Source organism: Mesoplodon mirus (genome assembly GCF_964341445.2).
Source record: "Mesoplodon mirus genome assembly, chromosome: X".
Classification (NCBI taxonomy): domain Eukaryota; kingdom Metazoa; phylum Chordata; class Mammalia; order Artiodactyla; family Ziphiidae; genus Mesoplodon; species Mesoplodon mirus.
The window spans coordinates 45,766,720-45,783,358 of NC_138981.1; the positions used below are offsets into that span (position 1 = coordinate 45,766,720).

Below are 16,639 nucleotides of genomic sequence, written 5' to 3' on the forward strand. Positions count from 1 at the left end.
ATTAATATTAATGTTTTAATTGCTCTGAACTTCACTTCATAACGCAGCGGCTCTCGTCATCCTCCAGCAGGATTATTTAAATGAAAACGAGTCTTTTTAAAGAGACCCAGCGCTCCCGCTTGTCAGCCCAGCCCAGTCCCACCAGGGTTACAGGAAACCACGCCCCGTTGTGAAGTCAATTAGCTGCGGAGTTCAGTTTAAAAATACCCAGCCCCGCCCCTCCTTGCTAGGCGAGCTCAAGTCTCAACTGCACGCTGATTTGCCCTTGCTGGCCAATCACCACTGCTCTGCCTCCTGGGCTGTAATTTTCAAAATTCGCTACTGGGCTGATTGGAGAGAGCACGGGGTAAGTTGAGACGGACGCCAGTTGCTGCGACGCGGAGCTCCGGTCATTTCCCGGGCCTCTCCTGGGCTAGGACTGCGTCCGTGGTCTCTCGTCTTCTGCCCTCAATCTCGATATGAGGTAGGCGCCTTTGAACTTGTACTGCCCGCTTGAATGTCCGGTTGTGTCGCACGCGGGTGGGTCCTTGAGCCTCACTCCAGTCCCTTGTAACTCACTGTCTTCCTTTGCCGGGATGCATGGGATCCCTGACACGAAACCTTTGCTTTTTCCTGTCAGTCAGCAGTCTGCGGAGAGAGCCCTGTACGAGGTTGGGCAGGGAGTGTGTATTAGTGGGAGAGATGGCAAAGCAAACAAACAAACAAAAACCACAAAAGAACAAACCTGGGTCCCAGTTTTTAAGTGGAGCTACCAGCACACATGCCTGAATCAGAGTACATTTACGTAACGTCTTTTCACAGGCGAAACTGTGCTGGATCAATTTCATCCACAGGACGTATTTAAGCTAGAGAATGCTACTTGAGGGATGCCTTTTGAACTACACGTTGAAGGATATGAAGGAAGATGGAAACATGTGTCCTTCCTCCCTTGTTGTCTCCACTGGCTCTCTTCTATCACCACCTCCAACCCCTCCAACTCTGGCTTTCCACTGCTCTCTGCTATGGACCCTCTTGGAATCTTAGAATGTCAGAAGTTGAAGGGATCCTAGAACAGTGCTTCTTAAATTTTAAAGTGCATACAGATCACTTGGGGTTATTAACTTGCACTTCCTGATTTGGTAAGGCCTACCTCGGGGACTGAGATTTTAAATTGCTAACAAGCTCCCAGGTGATGCTAATATTGCTGGTCCATTGACCATGGTTTAAATGTCGAGGAGACTCTGGTCCCACTATCTCATTTTATTAGGTGGGGGAAGGAGGCCTGGAGAGGGAAAAGGGACCTGCCCAGGGTCACTCAGCCAGCTAGGGCAGGTTTAGAACTAGACCCTAGGCATCCGTCCCAGCTCAGTGCCGCTTTCATTGACACCATGCCGCTTTCTCTCCCCAGTGTCTTGCTGTCTGTAACCTGCCTTTATATATAAAAAGAAGTCGCTACTGTTCCTGAGATTGCCTTGATCTACAGTTTTGGACTCTGAGCAATTGGGCTTCTAAACAAGCCAACTTGCCCCTGTGTGGGTTTCAGCACCAGTCCTGGGATGCCCAATGGAGTCTTCAGCACTCATCAGTGTGTATGTAGGGGAGATGGAAAGTCTGGAAAGTAGAAAGGATTTTAATTTTTTTGTCCAAGTAAGGCTAAGGGTTCTGTAGGTAGTAGAAGTTGAGAGTGTTGTGCAGAGTGTCCTTTTATGAAAGCATGTTTTTGGTGATGTCAATCCCCTCCCCCCACCTAGTGGCAGGGAAATTAGTTACTTAAGTCAGTGTCTGTGTCCCCCAAAGCAAGTGATTATTGTTCAGGATAATGAAGGTGATACATGACCATCATCTGAAAAACCTTATTCTCTCTGAGGTTTAGTCAACCTGTGATGTCATCAGCTGAAAGTTTTCTGGCCTGTTGACTCCAGTTTGATTTTTTCTTTCCGCTTGAAAGATAAAGATTTCAGAACATGAGTCTTTGGTCATCTATAAAAAATTCTATGAGGTGTGAATAATAATAGTGGAGTGAGTGGTTTTCATACAGTGCAGTTAAGGGTGGGTTCACTCAATTTAGCTTTATTGCTGCTTGGCTGAGTTTTGAGGGATGAGATGGAAAATAGGTTTGGATTTGGAGGAAGAGAAGGAGAATAAGACGCACCATTTATTCTGAGTACCAGGTTAAGCTTTGCACATACAAATTTACATTTGAGCCACACAATACCTCTGCAAGTAAGAGGTGGTATAGCTCTTTTGCAAATGAGGAAACTGAGGCTCTAAGATGCTAAGTTGTCTAATTTAGGAGCCCAATTGCTTCTTTAAAAAAAGTCTGTTCATTCTAACTCCTCATTACTCCTCATACTACCACACTATGGCCTTTCACTTTGGACTGTAGGCTATTTTGGAATCTTTTTTGCATACGATCAGAGAGACTGGATGGTATTTTAGGAACGAGCCCTGGAAAGAGCTGGGTGTTCTATGCTGCTTAATAATTTGTCCTGTGTAGTAAGTCACTTAACTCATCTGGGACTATAAAATGGAAAGAATGGTACTTGCCCTGCTTACCCCCACAGTTTTGTTGGGAGGATTAACTGACATAGTAAATGTGAAGGCACATACTTGTACTGACTTTTCCTTGCCGACAAAATATTTAATATTCTCCATCCAAAGGAAAGCCCAAGTTAGCCTTTCTTCTTTCTTAAACCTTCCCCTCAAACTGCAGTCTTCTCTGCAGTCTTACCAGCGTGGCCCCAGCCTAGCTTGCAGCCTCTTTCTAACTCCTCCCCAACACATTATTTATACTCCACACTCCAGGCAACCTGGATGTTCCCAAACTTGCTGTGCTCTGTGTGTTCAACCCTCCGCCTAGGCTCAGGCTTTCTTTGCCTGGAAAGCTCCCCTGTGTACTTGGGAACCTTTTTGTCGTTTAAAGTCCAGATGGAATCTCCCACAAGATTACTGACTTTCCATTGTGTTTCTAAAGTACTTTTTATCTACCGTTTTTAAATCATTTGTCATATTTTTATGTTACTGTTAGAGCTGTGCCTGTGAATACTTCTAGGGTAAGATACATGATTTATTTGTGTTTGTATCTCCATTGCCTGAAGTATCTGGTGCATTGCCTTTAGGGTCTCTCTTATGGAAGCCTGTTCTTTGTCAAATGCAGTTGAACTTGGACACTGAAAATGGGTGGGGTTGGAAGGGCAGTTGTATTTGAGTGGGAAGGGTCTCTTGGATATCCAAGAACTGATTCCTCCTAATTATGTATTTGCTTGTAAGATACATAAGTATACCATAACTATTGGGAACTCACAAACTAAAAGAAATTTAAGGAATGTAGAATGGGATCCCACACTGAGATGGGATGAAGGTAGGACTCTCCCAAGGTCTGTAATGACTGTTAAATTTTTATGTCAAGTGATTTTCAACAAGTTAGTTCCTTCTGCTGTTATCTTTTTATTTTATTTTTTTCTGACTGGGTGTCTGGAACTGGATTACAGTTTCTTGATTGAATGCAGCCTTTGAATACCCTCTGGCCTATTGTGCATACGTGTGTGTGTGTGTGTGTGTGTGTGTGTGCAGTGTATTCTTTTGCTTTCTCTGTAGCATCATTATAACTGCTGTGGCCAGGACCCCATGCCATTTTTTTTTTTTTTTTTTTGCGGTATGCGGGCCTCTCACTGTTGTGGCCTCTCCCGTTGTGGAGCACAGGCTCTGGACGCTCAGGCTCAGCGGCCATGGCTCACGAGCCCAGCTGCTCCGCGGCATGTGGGATCTTCCTGGACTGGGGCACGAACCCGTGTCCCCTGCATCGGCAGGCGGACTCTCAACTGCTGCACCACCAGGGAAGCCCAGACCCCATGCCTTTTAAAGAACATTAACCCTACCAGCGAGCCTCCATACTGTATGATCTGTCATGTTCTTGATTATTTTGTATGCAAAACTGTTAATTTGTCCCCAGTGTTCCTAGGCTAAACTAGGGGGTAGGCCACAGTCCCAGTGCCCACAGGGGGTGGAAGGCACTGTACTGAGCTTTTTACATAGAGTATCTCATTTAATTTGAACAGTGCCCTGCAGAGGTACGTATACATATCTCCATTTTACAGATGAGATAACTGAAGCCTAGGGAGTTTAAGTCACTTGCCCATGATTAAGTGTGGTAGAACCAAGATTTGAGCCCAGATCTGCCTAAATCAAAGTATGTTTTCTCCTAGGGGTGCTATAGAGAGACTGGGTTTTCTCAAGGATCTCCAGAGAATTCTGATATTTCTGGTGAATGGTGTTTTAAAGAGTCCTTTTCTGATTGCAGCCCTGCCTTGGATAGATGCTGCTGAATCCATAAGAAATGCCACTGCCACTACCACCGCAACGCTCCAGATGTGAGACTAAGAAATCTCAGTCCAGCAGAATTATGCCCAGTGATCATGGCCCATCTGAAAAGGTTAGAGCAAGCTGTCCCTCCCAACAGTGTTTCAAATAAGCTCTTCCTGTGTTGGTTCAGTCCCTATCCTTATCCCTACATCTTTTGAAATATGTGTGGTTTAATCTGAGAAAGTGGGAAAGGGTGGCAGACCTTGTAGTTGGAGAAGACCAGCAAATTAGGACTTAGGGAGAAAGTGTCAACTCTTCTTTCCCATAAATGCATGGCTAAGATGAAGGCCGTCCTCCATAACCTTCAAAAGCAAACAATACTCAGTTCTCATTAGTGATCACATCTGTACTCTTACTTTCTCTGAGATGCTCAAAGCACCTTGCCAGGTGGCTGCTTGGTACATCCTGGGGAGAGTATGAAGACTAGGTCAACAAATGTATTATAATGCTTCTTACAGCTATTACATTTGAAGAATGGGCCCATTTTCAGCCTGCTGTTTTAACCTTGTGGATAGTTTGTCATTCCGACCCTGTGATGTTCTATGTTCCTCATCATTCATATTTTAATCAGAATTTTACTAACCTGATGAATTGTCATTAAGAGAGTATTTCCTGGAGCAAACATCATTAGGCCAATTTATTTTCCTTGATTGGTTTTTTTCTCAGCACAGATAAACACTTTCTAATCATTTTCATTTTTGTCTCACTGAAATGATTTTCTTGGAGGGGCCAAATGTGTTTTTCCTATGTAAATTTGGCAAGAAAGATTTGATACATTGATCAGATTTTTGTCCATATCAAATTTTCTGATTAGAGTTCTGCCACTGTAAGTTTTCTTTTGTGGCAGTTATTTTTCCAAATCCAACTCTCTCAGGGCACATTTTGCAAATATAAAGTTTATTGAGTTCAGTTTCACCCATTGATTTTATTTGGGGCTGGTTATTTCTACCAGTAATATTAAGTAGGAATTGGATAACAGACCAACAGTTAATTTCTTAGCCAATTTGAGAGAAAATACTAATTTATTTTTTGCTAATTATTTCCACTAGGATTATTTATCATGAACTAGATAAGAGACTAATAGTTTACTTATTTCTTAGCTTAATCAATTAAAAAACAGAAGTAATTCTTCTCAGCTCTTTCAGGATTGCTCCACTGTGCTAGATTGTTCTATTGTAATATGAATCCAGTTCTCTAAATTTGTAATCACTTACTGTGTCATGTACTAACTGTCCATGATGTAAATAGAGAACAGGGAAAATAAATGGTCTGACCTCAATGTTCTGCTTCATATTATAACAACTCTCTGACATAGGTAGGGCAGGGTTCTCAATTCATAAAGGAAATCTGATACTTAGGAGACTTTCACCAAGTAAAAACTGTTAGGGAACAGAAAAGCCCTACAGCGTGATTTACCTTAACCTCTAACCCCACAGAGATAGTCTTGCTCATTTGGGAGTGGGGTAAGGCATGTGTAGATAAACACTACCTAGAAAGGAAGCTCCCTTTGATCCAAAATATTCACCCTTCCTCCTTTCCCCCACCTCTCTCTTGTATACACTAAAAGGGATTAATATGAATTACCAAACTCCTTTCTTAAAATACAGAATTTTCCCTATGAGGTTTAAAAACATATTGGACTATATACTTTTAAAATACTATTTCTGCCCATTACAGTTTATATAGATTTTTAAAAAACATGTTTTCTCTTATTTGATCTTCAAATGAGGTAGGTTATTATTCCAATTTTACTGATGAGGCAATTGAGTCTCAGAAACTAAGTGACTTGTGCGAGGTCAATAGCTAATAAAGAGCTGATTCTGGATCAGTATCTAGGTATGTGTGTTATTGTCCTTATTGAGAATGTCTTAAATCAACTACTTAACATAAGAGACACTTAAATTTTGTTAAATAATTGAACTAATTTACCTGGGAACGTCCATATTAAAGGAATGACTGGGAGTTGTAGGGTGGTGGGGGTGGTGATGGTTAATCTTGGCTAGTATAGCCATGAATATGAGAGGAGTAAGAGAAAATTAGCTTCACCAAGCTAGTTTACTCATTCTGAGAGTTACACTGACAGTCATCTTTTCTCCTCCCAGCCTTGTCCCTATCATCAATGATTACCTCCTTCAGGGACTCTCTAAGCAGTGGGTGCCAAAATTTCCTTTTGTTGTAGTTTATTGGGGTTTATTATAGGCGTCTGTAGTTGCTTGGAGTTTCAGCCATTCCCCCCCTGAGCCCCAAAGATGACCTGAAGTCCCTGAAAAGACTGTTCACAATTGGATATACGCATTTACCTCTTTTACTTTTTTAGAGAGAGGAGAATTACCAAGCAAAGATATCTCCATCTTCACCTCAGGGACCACTCAAAAAGAGGTCAGCTTTTGAAGATCTCACCAACGTGAGTATGCTAGTCCAATCCTCTGCCATGGTATTGCATAAGGTTTAGACAACCTCTTCCTTGAGGGACCTTTCCAGTTTACCAAACTCTGACCCTCTCTAGAATGTTGAGAGCCAATTTTATTTGGAATCAATGACCCAATTTCAGAAACTGCAGTGGCTCTTCTGCTGGCACATACCATCTGGATTAATTGATGGAGCTCTCTGGAAGCAATAAGAGTGATTATCAGGTATGAAATTGTAGACAAATATGAGAACTTTGGGATCTTGCATTTAGATAAAGTCCAGAGGTGGCTCAGCTGGTTGTGTAGGCCTTGGAGGCAAGTACTTTGGTAGATTCATTGTAGTCTAGGGCGGTGTTTATCAATTCAAGCACTCTGGGCATTTTGAACAGGAAAGTTTTTCTATTGTATACGACTGACTTCATCCAGCATTCCTAGTCCCTAGCATTAAGTTCCAGCAGCATCCCAGTCATAATGACAATCAAAAATGTCATCTGATGTACAGAACCATTGATGACCACAGTTCCATGATCTGGTTTTCAACTATGGAGATCTAGAAACTCAATTTTGGCTAGAATTCTTGAGTTCACTTCCAAGTTACCTCCCTTCTGGTGTTATTAAGGTGCCAGCAAAAAAAATCAAATTTACTAGTTAGAAAGTTACTAACTGAATATAGAATTGAGTCAGAGGTAATCTTTGGTCTTAGAAAATAATAATAACTGATGTCTCCTGAGTGTTTACCACATGTCAAGCGCTATTCTAAGAGTTTTCCCCTGTATCCACTCACTTAATCCTCATAAAATCCTTTGAGGCAGATACTATAATTATCTCCACTTCACAGATAAAGACTTGCCCAATGTTGGTTTTGAAGTCTGTTTCATCTAGGATACAGAGAACCCTAGTGAACCCTATCCTGCCCTCTATAATAGTGTCCTTCTGTGGCTACCAGAATTCTCACATCTGCTAGATAATATTTTACCCCCTTGGGCAGGATTGGATAAGCATTGGCAAAGTTCTCCCCTTTGTATCTCTGCTCTTTAGATGCTATGTGACCACCTTTGTGCTAAAACAGTCTTTTCCCCATGCAGATTACAACATGTATGATTGTGTTACAGCTTCCTGCATAATCAGATTTACTCTAGATTGGTTGAAAGAGCTACCTCCCACACAGACCTGTAAGGTTAGATTCATTTCCTGACTTATTTAACCATGGCTCTAGAAACTTGGTTGAAATAAGGTAGCCACACAAATCAGGAGCAGATGCAACCCATCTTAATGTAGCTTCCCTTGGCCTCCAGAGTCCTGGATGGGAGTCCAGTGACACTGTGCAAAGCAAAGTCTAACTGCATATGAAAAACTTCCCTGCCATGTCTCAGTCCTTTTTTTTTGTTGTGAAGTTTATATCATCATTTATAAAGAACAAACACAAATAAATTAATAGGAAACACATGCTAGGACCCTCCTGATTCTCCAACTGAATTCAACATCTGTTAGGCCACATACTTGTCCAGGGTTGGGGATGCAAGGCATCCCTGAGCAGTATCTCTGCCTCTAGCTTTTCAGAAGCTCAGAAAGCCCATTTCCCTTTTGCGTTCAAGTCCTGGTCACCTTGAATGATTTTTGGTACTTTCCAGACAAAGTTCTATCATTACAGTGTACCTAAGCCATTCCAGGGTTGGGCATTTCTGCAGACGTCTGAGCTCATTTCTTTGAGGGTTGAGGACTCCTTTCTCTCTGAATTTTGGGGATTCCCTTTATGATGATTTGCTTCCTCCTGTCAGTATTACTTCGTTTCCATGTCCCCATATTTGTCTTCTCCTCAACATTCACCACAGTGAGGTCCTGGCTTGCCAAAAGAGCTGATCTGTTTTAATTAGTTAGTCTGCTGTGAGTGTTCTTTTTTTCCCTCTCCTTTATCCTTTCAGCATGGGAAGGACTTTTGATTTGTTAGAGCTGGTCCAAAGCCAGTGGATGAGGAGATAAAGTCTATTTCCTAAATTATTTTTTGTCAGTAGGATTGTCATCTCTATTTTCCTATTTTTTGGTGAAAGAATTATGGGGAGACACTGGTAAAGGTCCCCTTGAGCTTAGATCTGAAAATATTTTAATATTTTAATATTTAAAAATATTTTAATATTTAAAATCTTTTCCAATGCTGGATCTCAGCCTGACACATAAGGAGTTTGTAAAACTTTAGGTGAAATTAAAATGGAAACTGTGTCAAGCTCTTTGAAGAGCAGAAGTGGACAACAACTTGAGGGCCTAAGAAAGAATTCCCTGTTGGAGTGTAGTTACTTATTATGATACGATGATACAAAGGCATAATTTTTTTATACTTCATTTGGAAATAATTTCAAATTTATAAAAAGTTGCAAAAATAAAAAAACAGTACAAAGAACACACATATGCTGTTTACCTAGATTCATGTATTACTAACATTTTATCCTATCTGCTTACATACACACATATGCTGTTTACCTAGATTCATGTATTACTAAGATTTTATCCTATCTGCTTACATACATCATGGTCCTTTACCATGAAGTACTTAGGGTATTTCAGTGTATATAGAGAAAGAGTCTCTATACACTATTTCTCCTCAGAGAAATAGTCTTATATAAACACAGTGCAGTCAACAACTTTATAAATTTACATTGATATAGTGTTTTTATGTAATCTATTGTCCATATTCCAATTTTTTTCCATTGACTTTGTAAAGTCAATGTTATAAGCATTTTTTCCCCTCCAGTAAAGGATCCAGTCTAGGGTCGTTTACTTGTCATGTCTCTAGCTTCTTTTAATCTGGAAAACTTCCATAGCCTTTCTTTGTTTTTTATGATATTTTTGAAGAATACAGTCCCACCCAACCCCCCCTTTTAAAAATAGAACATTCCTCATTTTGTGTTTGTCTCATGTTTCCATGTGATTAGATTGATGTCATGTACGCTTGGCTGGAGTACTGTATAGGTGATGTTCTGTCCTTAGAGTATCACATCTGGAGGCACACGACATCCATCTGTCCCTCATTGGTGAGGTTAATTTTGATCACCCAGTCAAGATGTTGTCTGGTTTCTCCGCTGTATAATTACTGTTTTTTTTTCCCTCTTGCAACTGCTAATCTGTGGGACACACTCTTAAGAGACTCCAAATAGCCACTCTTCATCAAAATGTCCCCTAGATTTAGCATTCATTGATGATTTTTGCCTAACACAACCTTTATGATGATTTTTCCAACTCTAGCACTTGCTCCCCATTTACCAGTCTACAAGCAGAGGCCTCCCTTCTTCCCTGTTTATTTATTATTGGTATAGACTTATGACTTCCTATTTTTTCAGTGGTTTGTTGTTCAGCATTGTATTTTATTATTTTGGTGCTCAAATTGTCCCAGATTTGGTCACTAGGGTCCCCTTTAATCTGACTACTGTGTCTTTGTGACATACTATCATCATTTTTTGAGCATTTTCTTTCCAGCATAACAGGATGTTCCAGGACGTTCTTGTACCTATTTTATTGCCATGGAGTCAACCATTTCTGTGAAGAATTCCTGTTCCTTTTAGTGGGGAATGGTATTAGAGACCAAGATCTCAGTGCTAGGTGTGCTACTGGGGTGTCTGCTTTTTCTGCCTTTTCTGCATACAGAGTTAGGAAATGTCTGCATGTATATATACATATAGATACACACATATCTGTACTTAAACATATACATATATATATATATATACACATATATCTATATATACAAATACACACACCCCTGTATACTCAGATGTTATACACATATACCTATTTAAGAAGTCATGAGTCCACACAGCTCCCATTCCAAAACGTACAGGGTTCTTTCTTGTATTCCTCAATCCATGTTTATATGTTCCTTCTCTACAATGAGAACCATGGTTCCCAAGATCATCAACACATTTACTCAATACTATAATACATCTAAAAGAGTTTCAGAATTACTTCTTCCACACCACCATAATAAACACACCTACTAAAAAGAGTTCCAGATTTATTTGCAATATTCTCCACCATCCCACAAACGCATCCTGACTGAGGACGTATTTGGTGAGGGTGTATAGTCTGTGTTTACTTGGATTAGTTGTTTATTATCTTGTATTTCCTTCTGTTTTCTTTCTTCTGTCTTTCAGTGTGGTTATGGTATTTATTTGGAATATAATTAGATTCAATTTGTTTCATTTTAAAGGCATAACTTTTAAGATTATTTTTCTGACATTATTCACAGTCCCATGGTCTCTTCTACTGTTTAATAGAATTAGTCATGATTAGAGTTTCTGGTGGAGCTCTCCAGAGCCCCATGTTAAATAAATATCCCCTCAGTGAGATGGGATAGATGTATCACAGGTAGTGTTGTATTAGAGGTCTATCCTGAAAAGCTAGTTGATCTTGGTATACTCAGGCAGCAAAGCGAGTTATATTGCCTTCCCCCCCCCCGAACATCTTATGGGGTCAAAATGGAATGTGATGTTTACAAAACATCTTTTTGAGAATTTGCCAGCCAGTATGCCTGACATTGGAGATCAGAACTACATCATATGTATCTTGAAATCACTTAGGGCTGCTATTTAGCTAATATGCACCAGGACTACTGTACTGCTAGCTTCCATCACGACTAGTTGGCACCAGTACCATACTGGTTGTAAGATGTTTTGATCAATGTTCCTGGGAACACCCAAACAAGGTGTCCAGGGTGTGGATGTGTGTCAGGACCTTCCTGTGAGAACCACCTGTTGGTTAATTTGAGGTTCTCTCCCTCTACCTCTCCATTTCCTTGCTTCCTCCTCCAGACCAGCCCCCCACCTTTATTTTTTTCTTGCAGGCTTCTCAAAGTCAACCTGCCAAGCCCAAGAAGGAAGCCAGTAATGAGCTTGTTAAAGTTGTTTCCAAGAAGATAAACAGGGGCACACCTGCTCCTCGGTGAGTATGAGGGCACTCAGATGGCATTGTTTTATATGGTAAAGGAGAGGGTGTGACATCCTTTTGACTGCCTTTTGTCCCCATTGAGAACATTTTTAGTGAGCTACAGTGGTGAGTACTACATTAACTCTGGGTACTTAGATGGACTAAATTGCTGAAGAATTATAGGCCTCATCTCACCACCACCCCCAATCTTTCTCTCTCTCTCTCTCTCTCCCCCCCTCCCTCTCCCTCCCTCCCTCCTCCTCCCTCCCTCTCCCTCTCCCTCCCTCTCTCTCTCTCTCTCTTTCTCTCTCTCTCTCTCTCTCTCCCCCTCTCTCCCTCTGTCACCCACCCACATGGTGTGTGCATATTGAAAGAGCTGTTGTCATTGAGGTATTTGACAAAAGGTCTTGTGCTCATCTTTTCTCTATTTTAGTACTTCAGTCCTTGACTGAGCTACTCTGTGGTTGAGAGTGTGGACTCAACTTAACTTTTCAGGGGATTCTCAGTAGCTGGCTGATAGCTTGCCAGTCTGCTTATCCCATTAGAACCCTTAGGGGGAGGTTTGTTTCTTGTTACTGTAGAGAAACTACTATCTCCTTAGGCCAAAAATGTGTGTTTTCTAGCTGTTATAGGGAACTGATCATAGGTTCTGCAAGTAGATAGGAGTATTCTCATCTAGGATCGGGAAAAGGATTTACTCCTAGGAAATCTTCTATTAGAAGAAGAGTTAGAAAGTGGAGTGAGACCTTTTTATATCCTCTCCTCATTCCAGTGGGAATTACTTCTTTCTGGAAGAATAGAATAGATCAGCTAGATAGCTATAACCCGGCTAAGCATGGGTTCCAAATGGTAAGGGGAAAAGTTTGGGGAACTCCAAAAAATTAACATGCCAGGTCCACAGGACACTTTGCTAATTACCCAGTAGAAAGAAATCATACCAGAAGATTAGCATTTAGCCCTACTCAGTTTCTTGCTGAAATGAAATTCCTGGGATTTGCATGTGTATTTTGACCTTAATTCCCTGTGTTATTTTGTCTTGAATTTCTTTCAGCGTTCTGACTTTAGCAGGGAAATCCTCACAAAATGCCATAAACATTCTTGTCCTCATTCAGAGTTCAGTGAAATGGACCCTAATAATAGTGCTAGAGCTAATAGCTAACATCTATTGAGAGTTCACTGTAATCACACATTATCCTAAGTGGGTTTTTTTTTTGGTAACAGCTTTATTAAGATATAATTCACATACACAATTCACCCTCTTAAAATGTACAATTCAATGTTTTTTTAGTATATTCACAGAGTTATGCAGCCATCACCACAGTGAGTTTTAGGATGTTTTCATCAACCCCAAAAGGAACTCTACCTTTAGCTACCACCTCTCAGTCCTCCCCATCTGTAGGCAACCACTAGTCTACTTTCTCTATAGATTTATCCATACTGGATGTTTCCCAGAAATGGAATTGTACAATGTGTCATCTTTTGTATCTGGCTTCTTTCACTCAGAATGATGTTTAAGGGTTCATCCGTGTTGTAGCAGGTATCAGTACTTCATCCTCTTTTATTGTCAAATAATATTCCATTGTATGAATGTACCATATTTTGTCTATCCACTCATCAGTTGATGAACGTTTGAATTGTTTCCACCTTTTGGTTATTGTGAATAGTGCTGCTGTGAACACCTGTGTAAAGTTTTTGTTTGAACACCTGTTTTTAATTCTTTTGCATATGTAACTAGAAATGTAATTGCTGGGTCATATGGTAGTTCTATGTTGAACTCATTGAGGAACGGCCAAACTGTATTCTATAGTGGTTGCACTATCTTACATTCCTACCAGCAGTGGATGAGGGTTTTGAATTTTCCACATCATTGCCGTTTTCTGGGTTTTTTGTTTGTTTGTTGTTTTTTTAACAGCCATTCTAGTGAGAGTGGGATGGTATCTCATTGTGGTTTAGATTTGCAGTTCTCTGATGACTAATGATTTGGGAATCTTTCATGTGCTTATTGGCCACTTGCATATCTTCTTTGGAGGAATGTCTATTCAGATCCTTTGCCGATTTAAAATATTTGGTTATTGATCTTTTTATTATTGAGTTGTAAGAATTCTTTATATAGTTTACGTACAAGTCCCTGATCAGATATATGATTAGGAAGTACTTTTCTTCCATTCTGTAGGTCTTTTCATTTACTTCTTGGTGTTCCTTGAGGCATAAATGTTTTTAATTGTAATGAAATCCAATTTATTCTTTTGTTGCTTATGCTTTTGGTATCATAATCTAAGAAACCATTGCCAAATCCAAGGTTATGAACATTTACTTTTTTTTTTTTTTTTTTTTTTTCATTACGTGGGCTTCTCACTGCTGTGGCCTCTCCCGTTGCGGAGCACAGGCTCTGGATGCGCAGGCCCAGCAGCCATGGCTCACGGGCCCAGCCGCTCCGCGGCATGTGGGATCCTCCCAGACCGGGGCACGAACCCGTGTCCCCTGCATCGGCAGGCGGTCTCTCAACCACTGCGCCACCAGGGAAGCCCATGAACATTTACTTTTAAGATTTTTTTTTCTTTTTAGAGATTTAAATTTTTAGCTCTTAACTTAGATTGTTGATCCATTTTGAGTTAATTTTTCTTGTTGGTGTATGTTAGGGGTCTAACTTCATTGATTTGCATGTATTTATAGATATCCAGTTGCCTTGGCACCATTTATGGAAAAGACTAATCTTTCTCCACTTAATTGTCTTGTCACCCTTGTTGAAAATCAGCTGACTGTAAATGTGTTTATTTCTGAACTCTCAATTTTATTCCATTGACCTACATGTCTTTCATTATGCCAGTACTATGCTATCTTGATTATTGTTGTTCTGTAGTGTGTTTTGAAATTGGGAAGTGTGATTCCTCCAACTCTGTTCTTCTTTTTCAAGATTGTTTTGGCTCTTCTGGGTTCTCTGCAATTCCATATAAATTTTAGAATCAGCTTGTCAATTTCTACTAATAAGCCAGCTGGGATTCTTATAGAAGTTGCCTTGAACCTGTAAATCAATTTGGGGAGTATTACCATCTTAATACTAAGTCTTCCAATCCAAGAACATGGGATGTCTTTTCATTTATTTAGATCTTTAATTTCTTTTAACATATTTTTGTACTTTTCAGAGTATAAATTTCTCACCTCTTTTATTAAATTTATTTCTAAGCATTTTATTCTTCTTGATTCTATTGTACATGGAATTGTTTTCATAATTTCATTTTCATGTTGTTCATTGCAAGGATATAGAAATACATGTGATTTCTGTATATTGATCTTGAATCACAGAACTTTGCTGAACTTGTATATTAGTTCTAATAATATTTGTGTGTGGGTTCCTTAGGATTTTCTATGTATAAGACTATGTCATCTGCTAATATAAGTAGTTTTACTTCTTCCTTTCCAATCTGGATCCCTTTTATTTTATTTTCTTCCCTAATTACCCTGGCTAGAACCTTTAGTACTGTGTTGAATAGAAGTGTTCAGAGTTGAACATCCTTACCATCCAAGAGTTGAATGACTGACTTATTCTGGTTTTCCTAGGACTTTCCCAGTTTTAACATTGAAAGTCTTGCATCCCAGGACCCCTCTCAGTCCTAGACAAACAAGGACAGTTGGTCACTCTATTGAGGAAGCCTACTCTGATCACCCCAGGCTTTAGACATCATAGACACTAAATATCTACTTTCTATACCAGTGTTTTTTAAGAGCTGGATTTGGAGAGGCAGGCAGGAGCAAGATCACCATGGCCTTATGGACCATGGCAAAGAGTTTGTACTTTATTCAAAGAACAGAGGGGTTCAGTTCTAAAGCGTCAGCAATGCTATATTAGTTATTCACTACTACATGACAAATCCTCCACCCCCCAAAAAGAGAGTTGGACATCCTTGTGTTCTCCTTGATCTTAGGGGGAAAGCATCAGTCTTTTACAATTAGCTGTGACATTAGCTTTGGGTATTTCATAGATGTTCTTTCATAGTAAAGGAATCTCCTTTCTAGTCCTAGTTTGTTGAGTGCTTTTATCATGAAAAGGTATTGAATTTTGTCAAATGATTTTTCTAGATCTACTGAGATGGTCATGTAGCTTTCGTTTTTATTCCATTAATATGGTGTGATAACATGAATTGATTTTCAGGTGTTAAACTAAGTTTGCATTCCTGGGATAAATCCTAGTTGGTCACAGTGTATAATCCTTTTATATACTGCTGGATTTGGTTTGCTAGGATTTTGTGGAGGATTTTTGCATCTGTGTTCATAAGATATATCGGACTTGAGTTTTCTTCTGATGTTTTTGCTTTTGGTATCAGAATAATATTGGCCTCATAGAATGACTTGGGAACTATTCTTACCTCTTCCTGAGTTCATGTAATATTGGTATTAGTTCTTCTTTAAATGTTTGGTAGAATTCATCAGTGAAGCCATCTGGGCTTAGATTTTTCTTTGTGGGCAGTTTTTGATTATTAATTCAGTGTCTTTACTTGTTATAGCCTGTTCAGATTTTCTGTTTTTGAGTCTGTTTTGGTAGTTTGTACCTCCCTAAGAATTTGTCCACTTTGTCTAAATTATCTGATTTATTGGCATGTAATTGTTCTAACAATGATTTGTTTTAAGTGTTTTTATGCATATCAATTGCTCACATCTTTACAATGATTCTATAGAAGAGGTAATATTATGACCCTCATTTTACAGGTGAAAAAAGTGAAGCATAGAGCATTAACTTGCCCAAGGTCACCCACCCAGTAAATGGAGGAGCCAGGGTTTGGATCCAGGCAGTCTAGATTCAGAATGCATGCTCTGTCATAACTAGCCTATCTGAAGACTACTTCTAAAAGTTCTCATCAGGAGGGACCTGGAACCTATCTGGTCAGATGGAACCTTCTGAGGCACTTCCTTTTCTTTTTTTTAACAATTCAGTAATTTTTAAAAAAATTATATTTATAGAGTTGTATAGCCATCAGCAC

The 16,639-nt window shown here is 39.7% G+C and overlaps 1 protein-coding gene across 3 annotated transcripts in view; it reads left to right on the forward strand.

Annotated features, from left to right (window-relative positions):
- Window positions 1–345: 345 nt before the first annotated feature.
- CCNB3 (cyclin B3) overlaps window positions 346–16,639 on the forward strand; it is a 72,610-nt gene continuing 56,316 nt past the window's right edge. For 2 of the 3 annotated variants that reach the window (XM_082610186.1, XM_082610188.1), the window contains exons 1-4: window positions 346–463; window positions 4,280–4,411; window positions 6,659–6,745; window positions 11,581–11,678. In XM_082610186.1, coding sequence (XP_082466312.1) covers window positions 4,316–4,411; window positions 6,659–6,745; window positions 11,581–11,678 — 281 coding nt within the window. In that variant the 5' untranslated portion in view covers window positions 346–463; window positions 4,280–4,315. Of the gene's footprint in view, window positions 464–1,479; window positions 1,569–4,279; window positions 4,412–6,658; window positions 6,746–11,580; window positions 11,679–16,639 lie in introns of those variants that run through there. The other variant, XM_082610187.1, reaches the window with a different exon arrangement.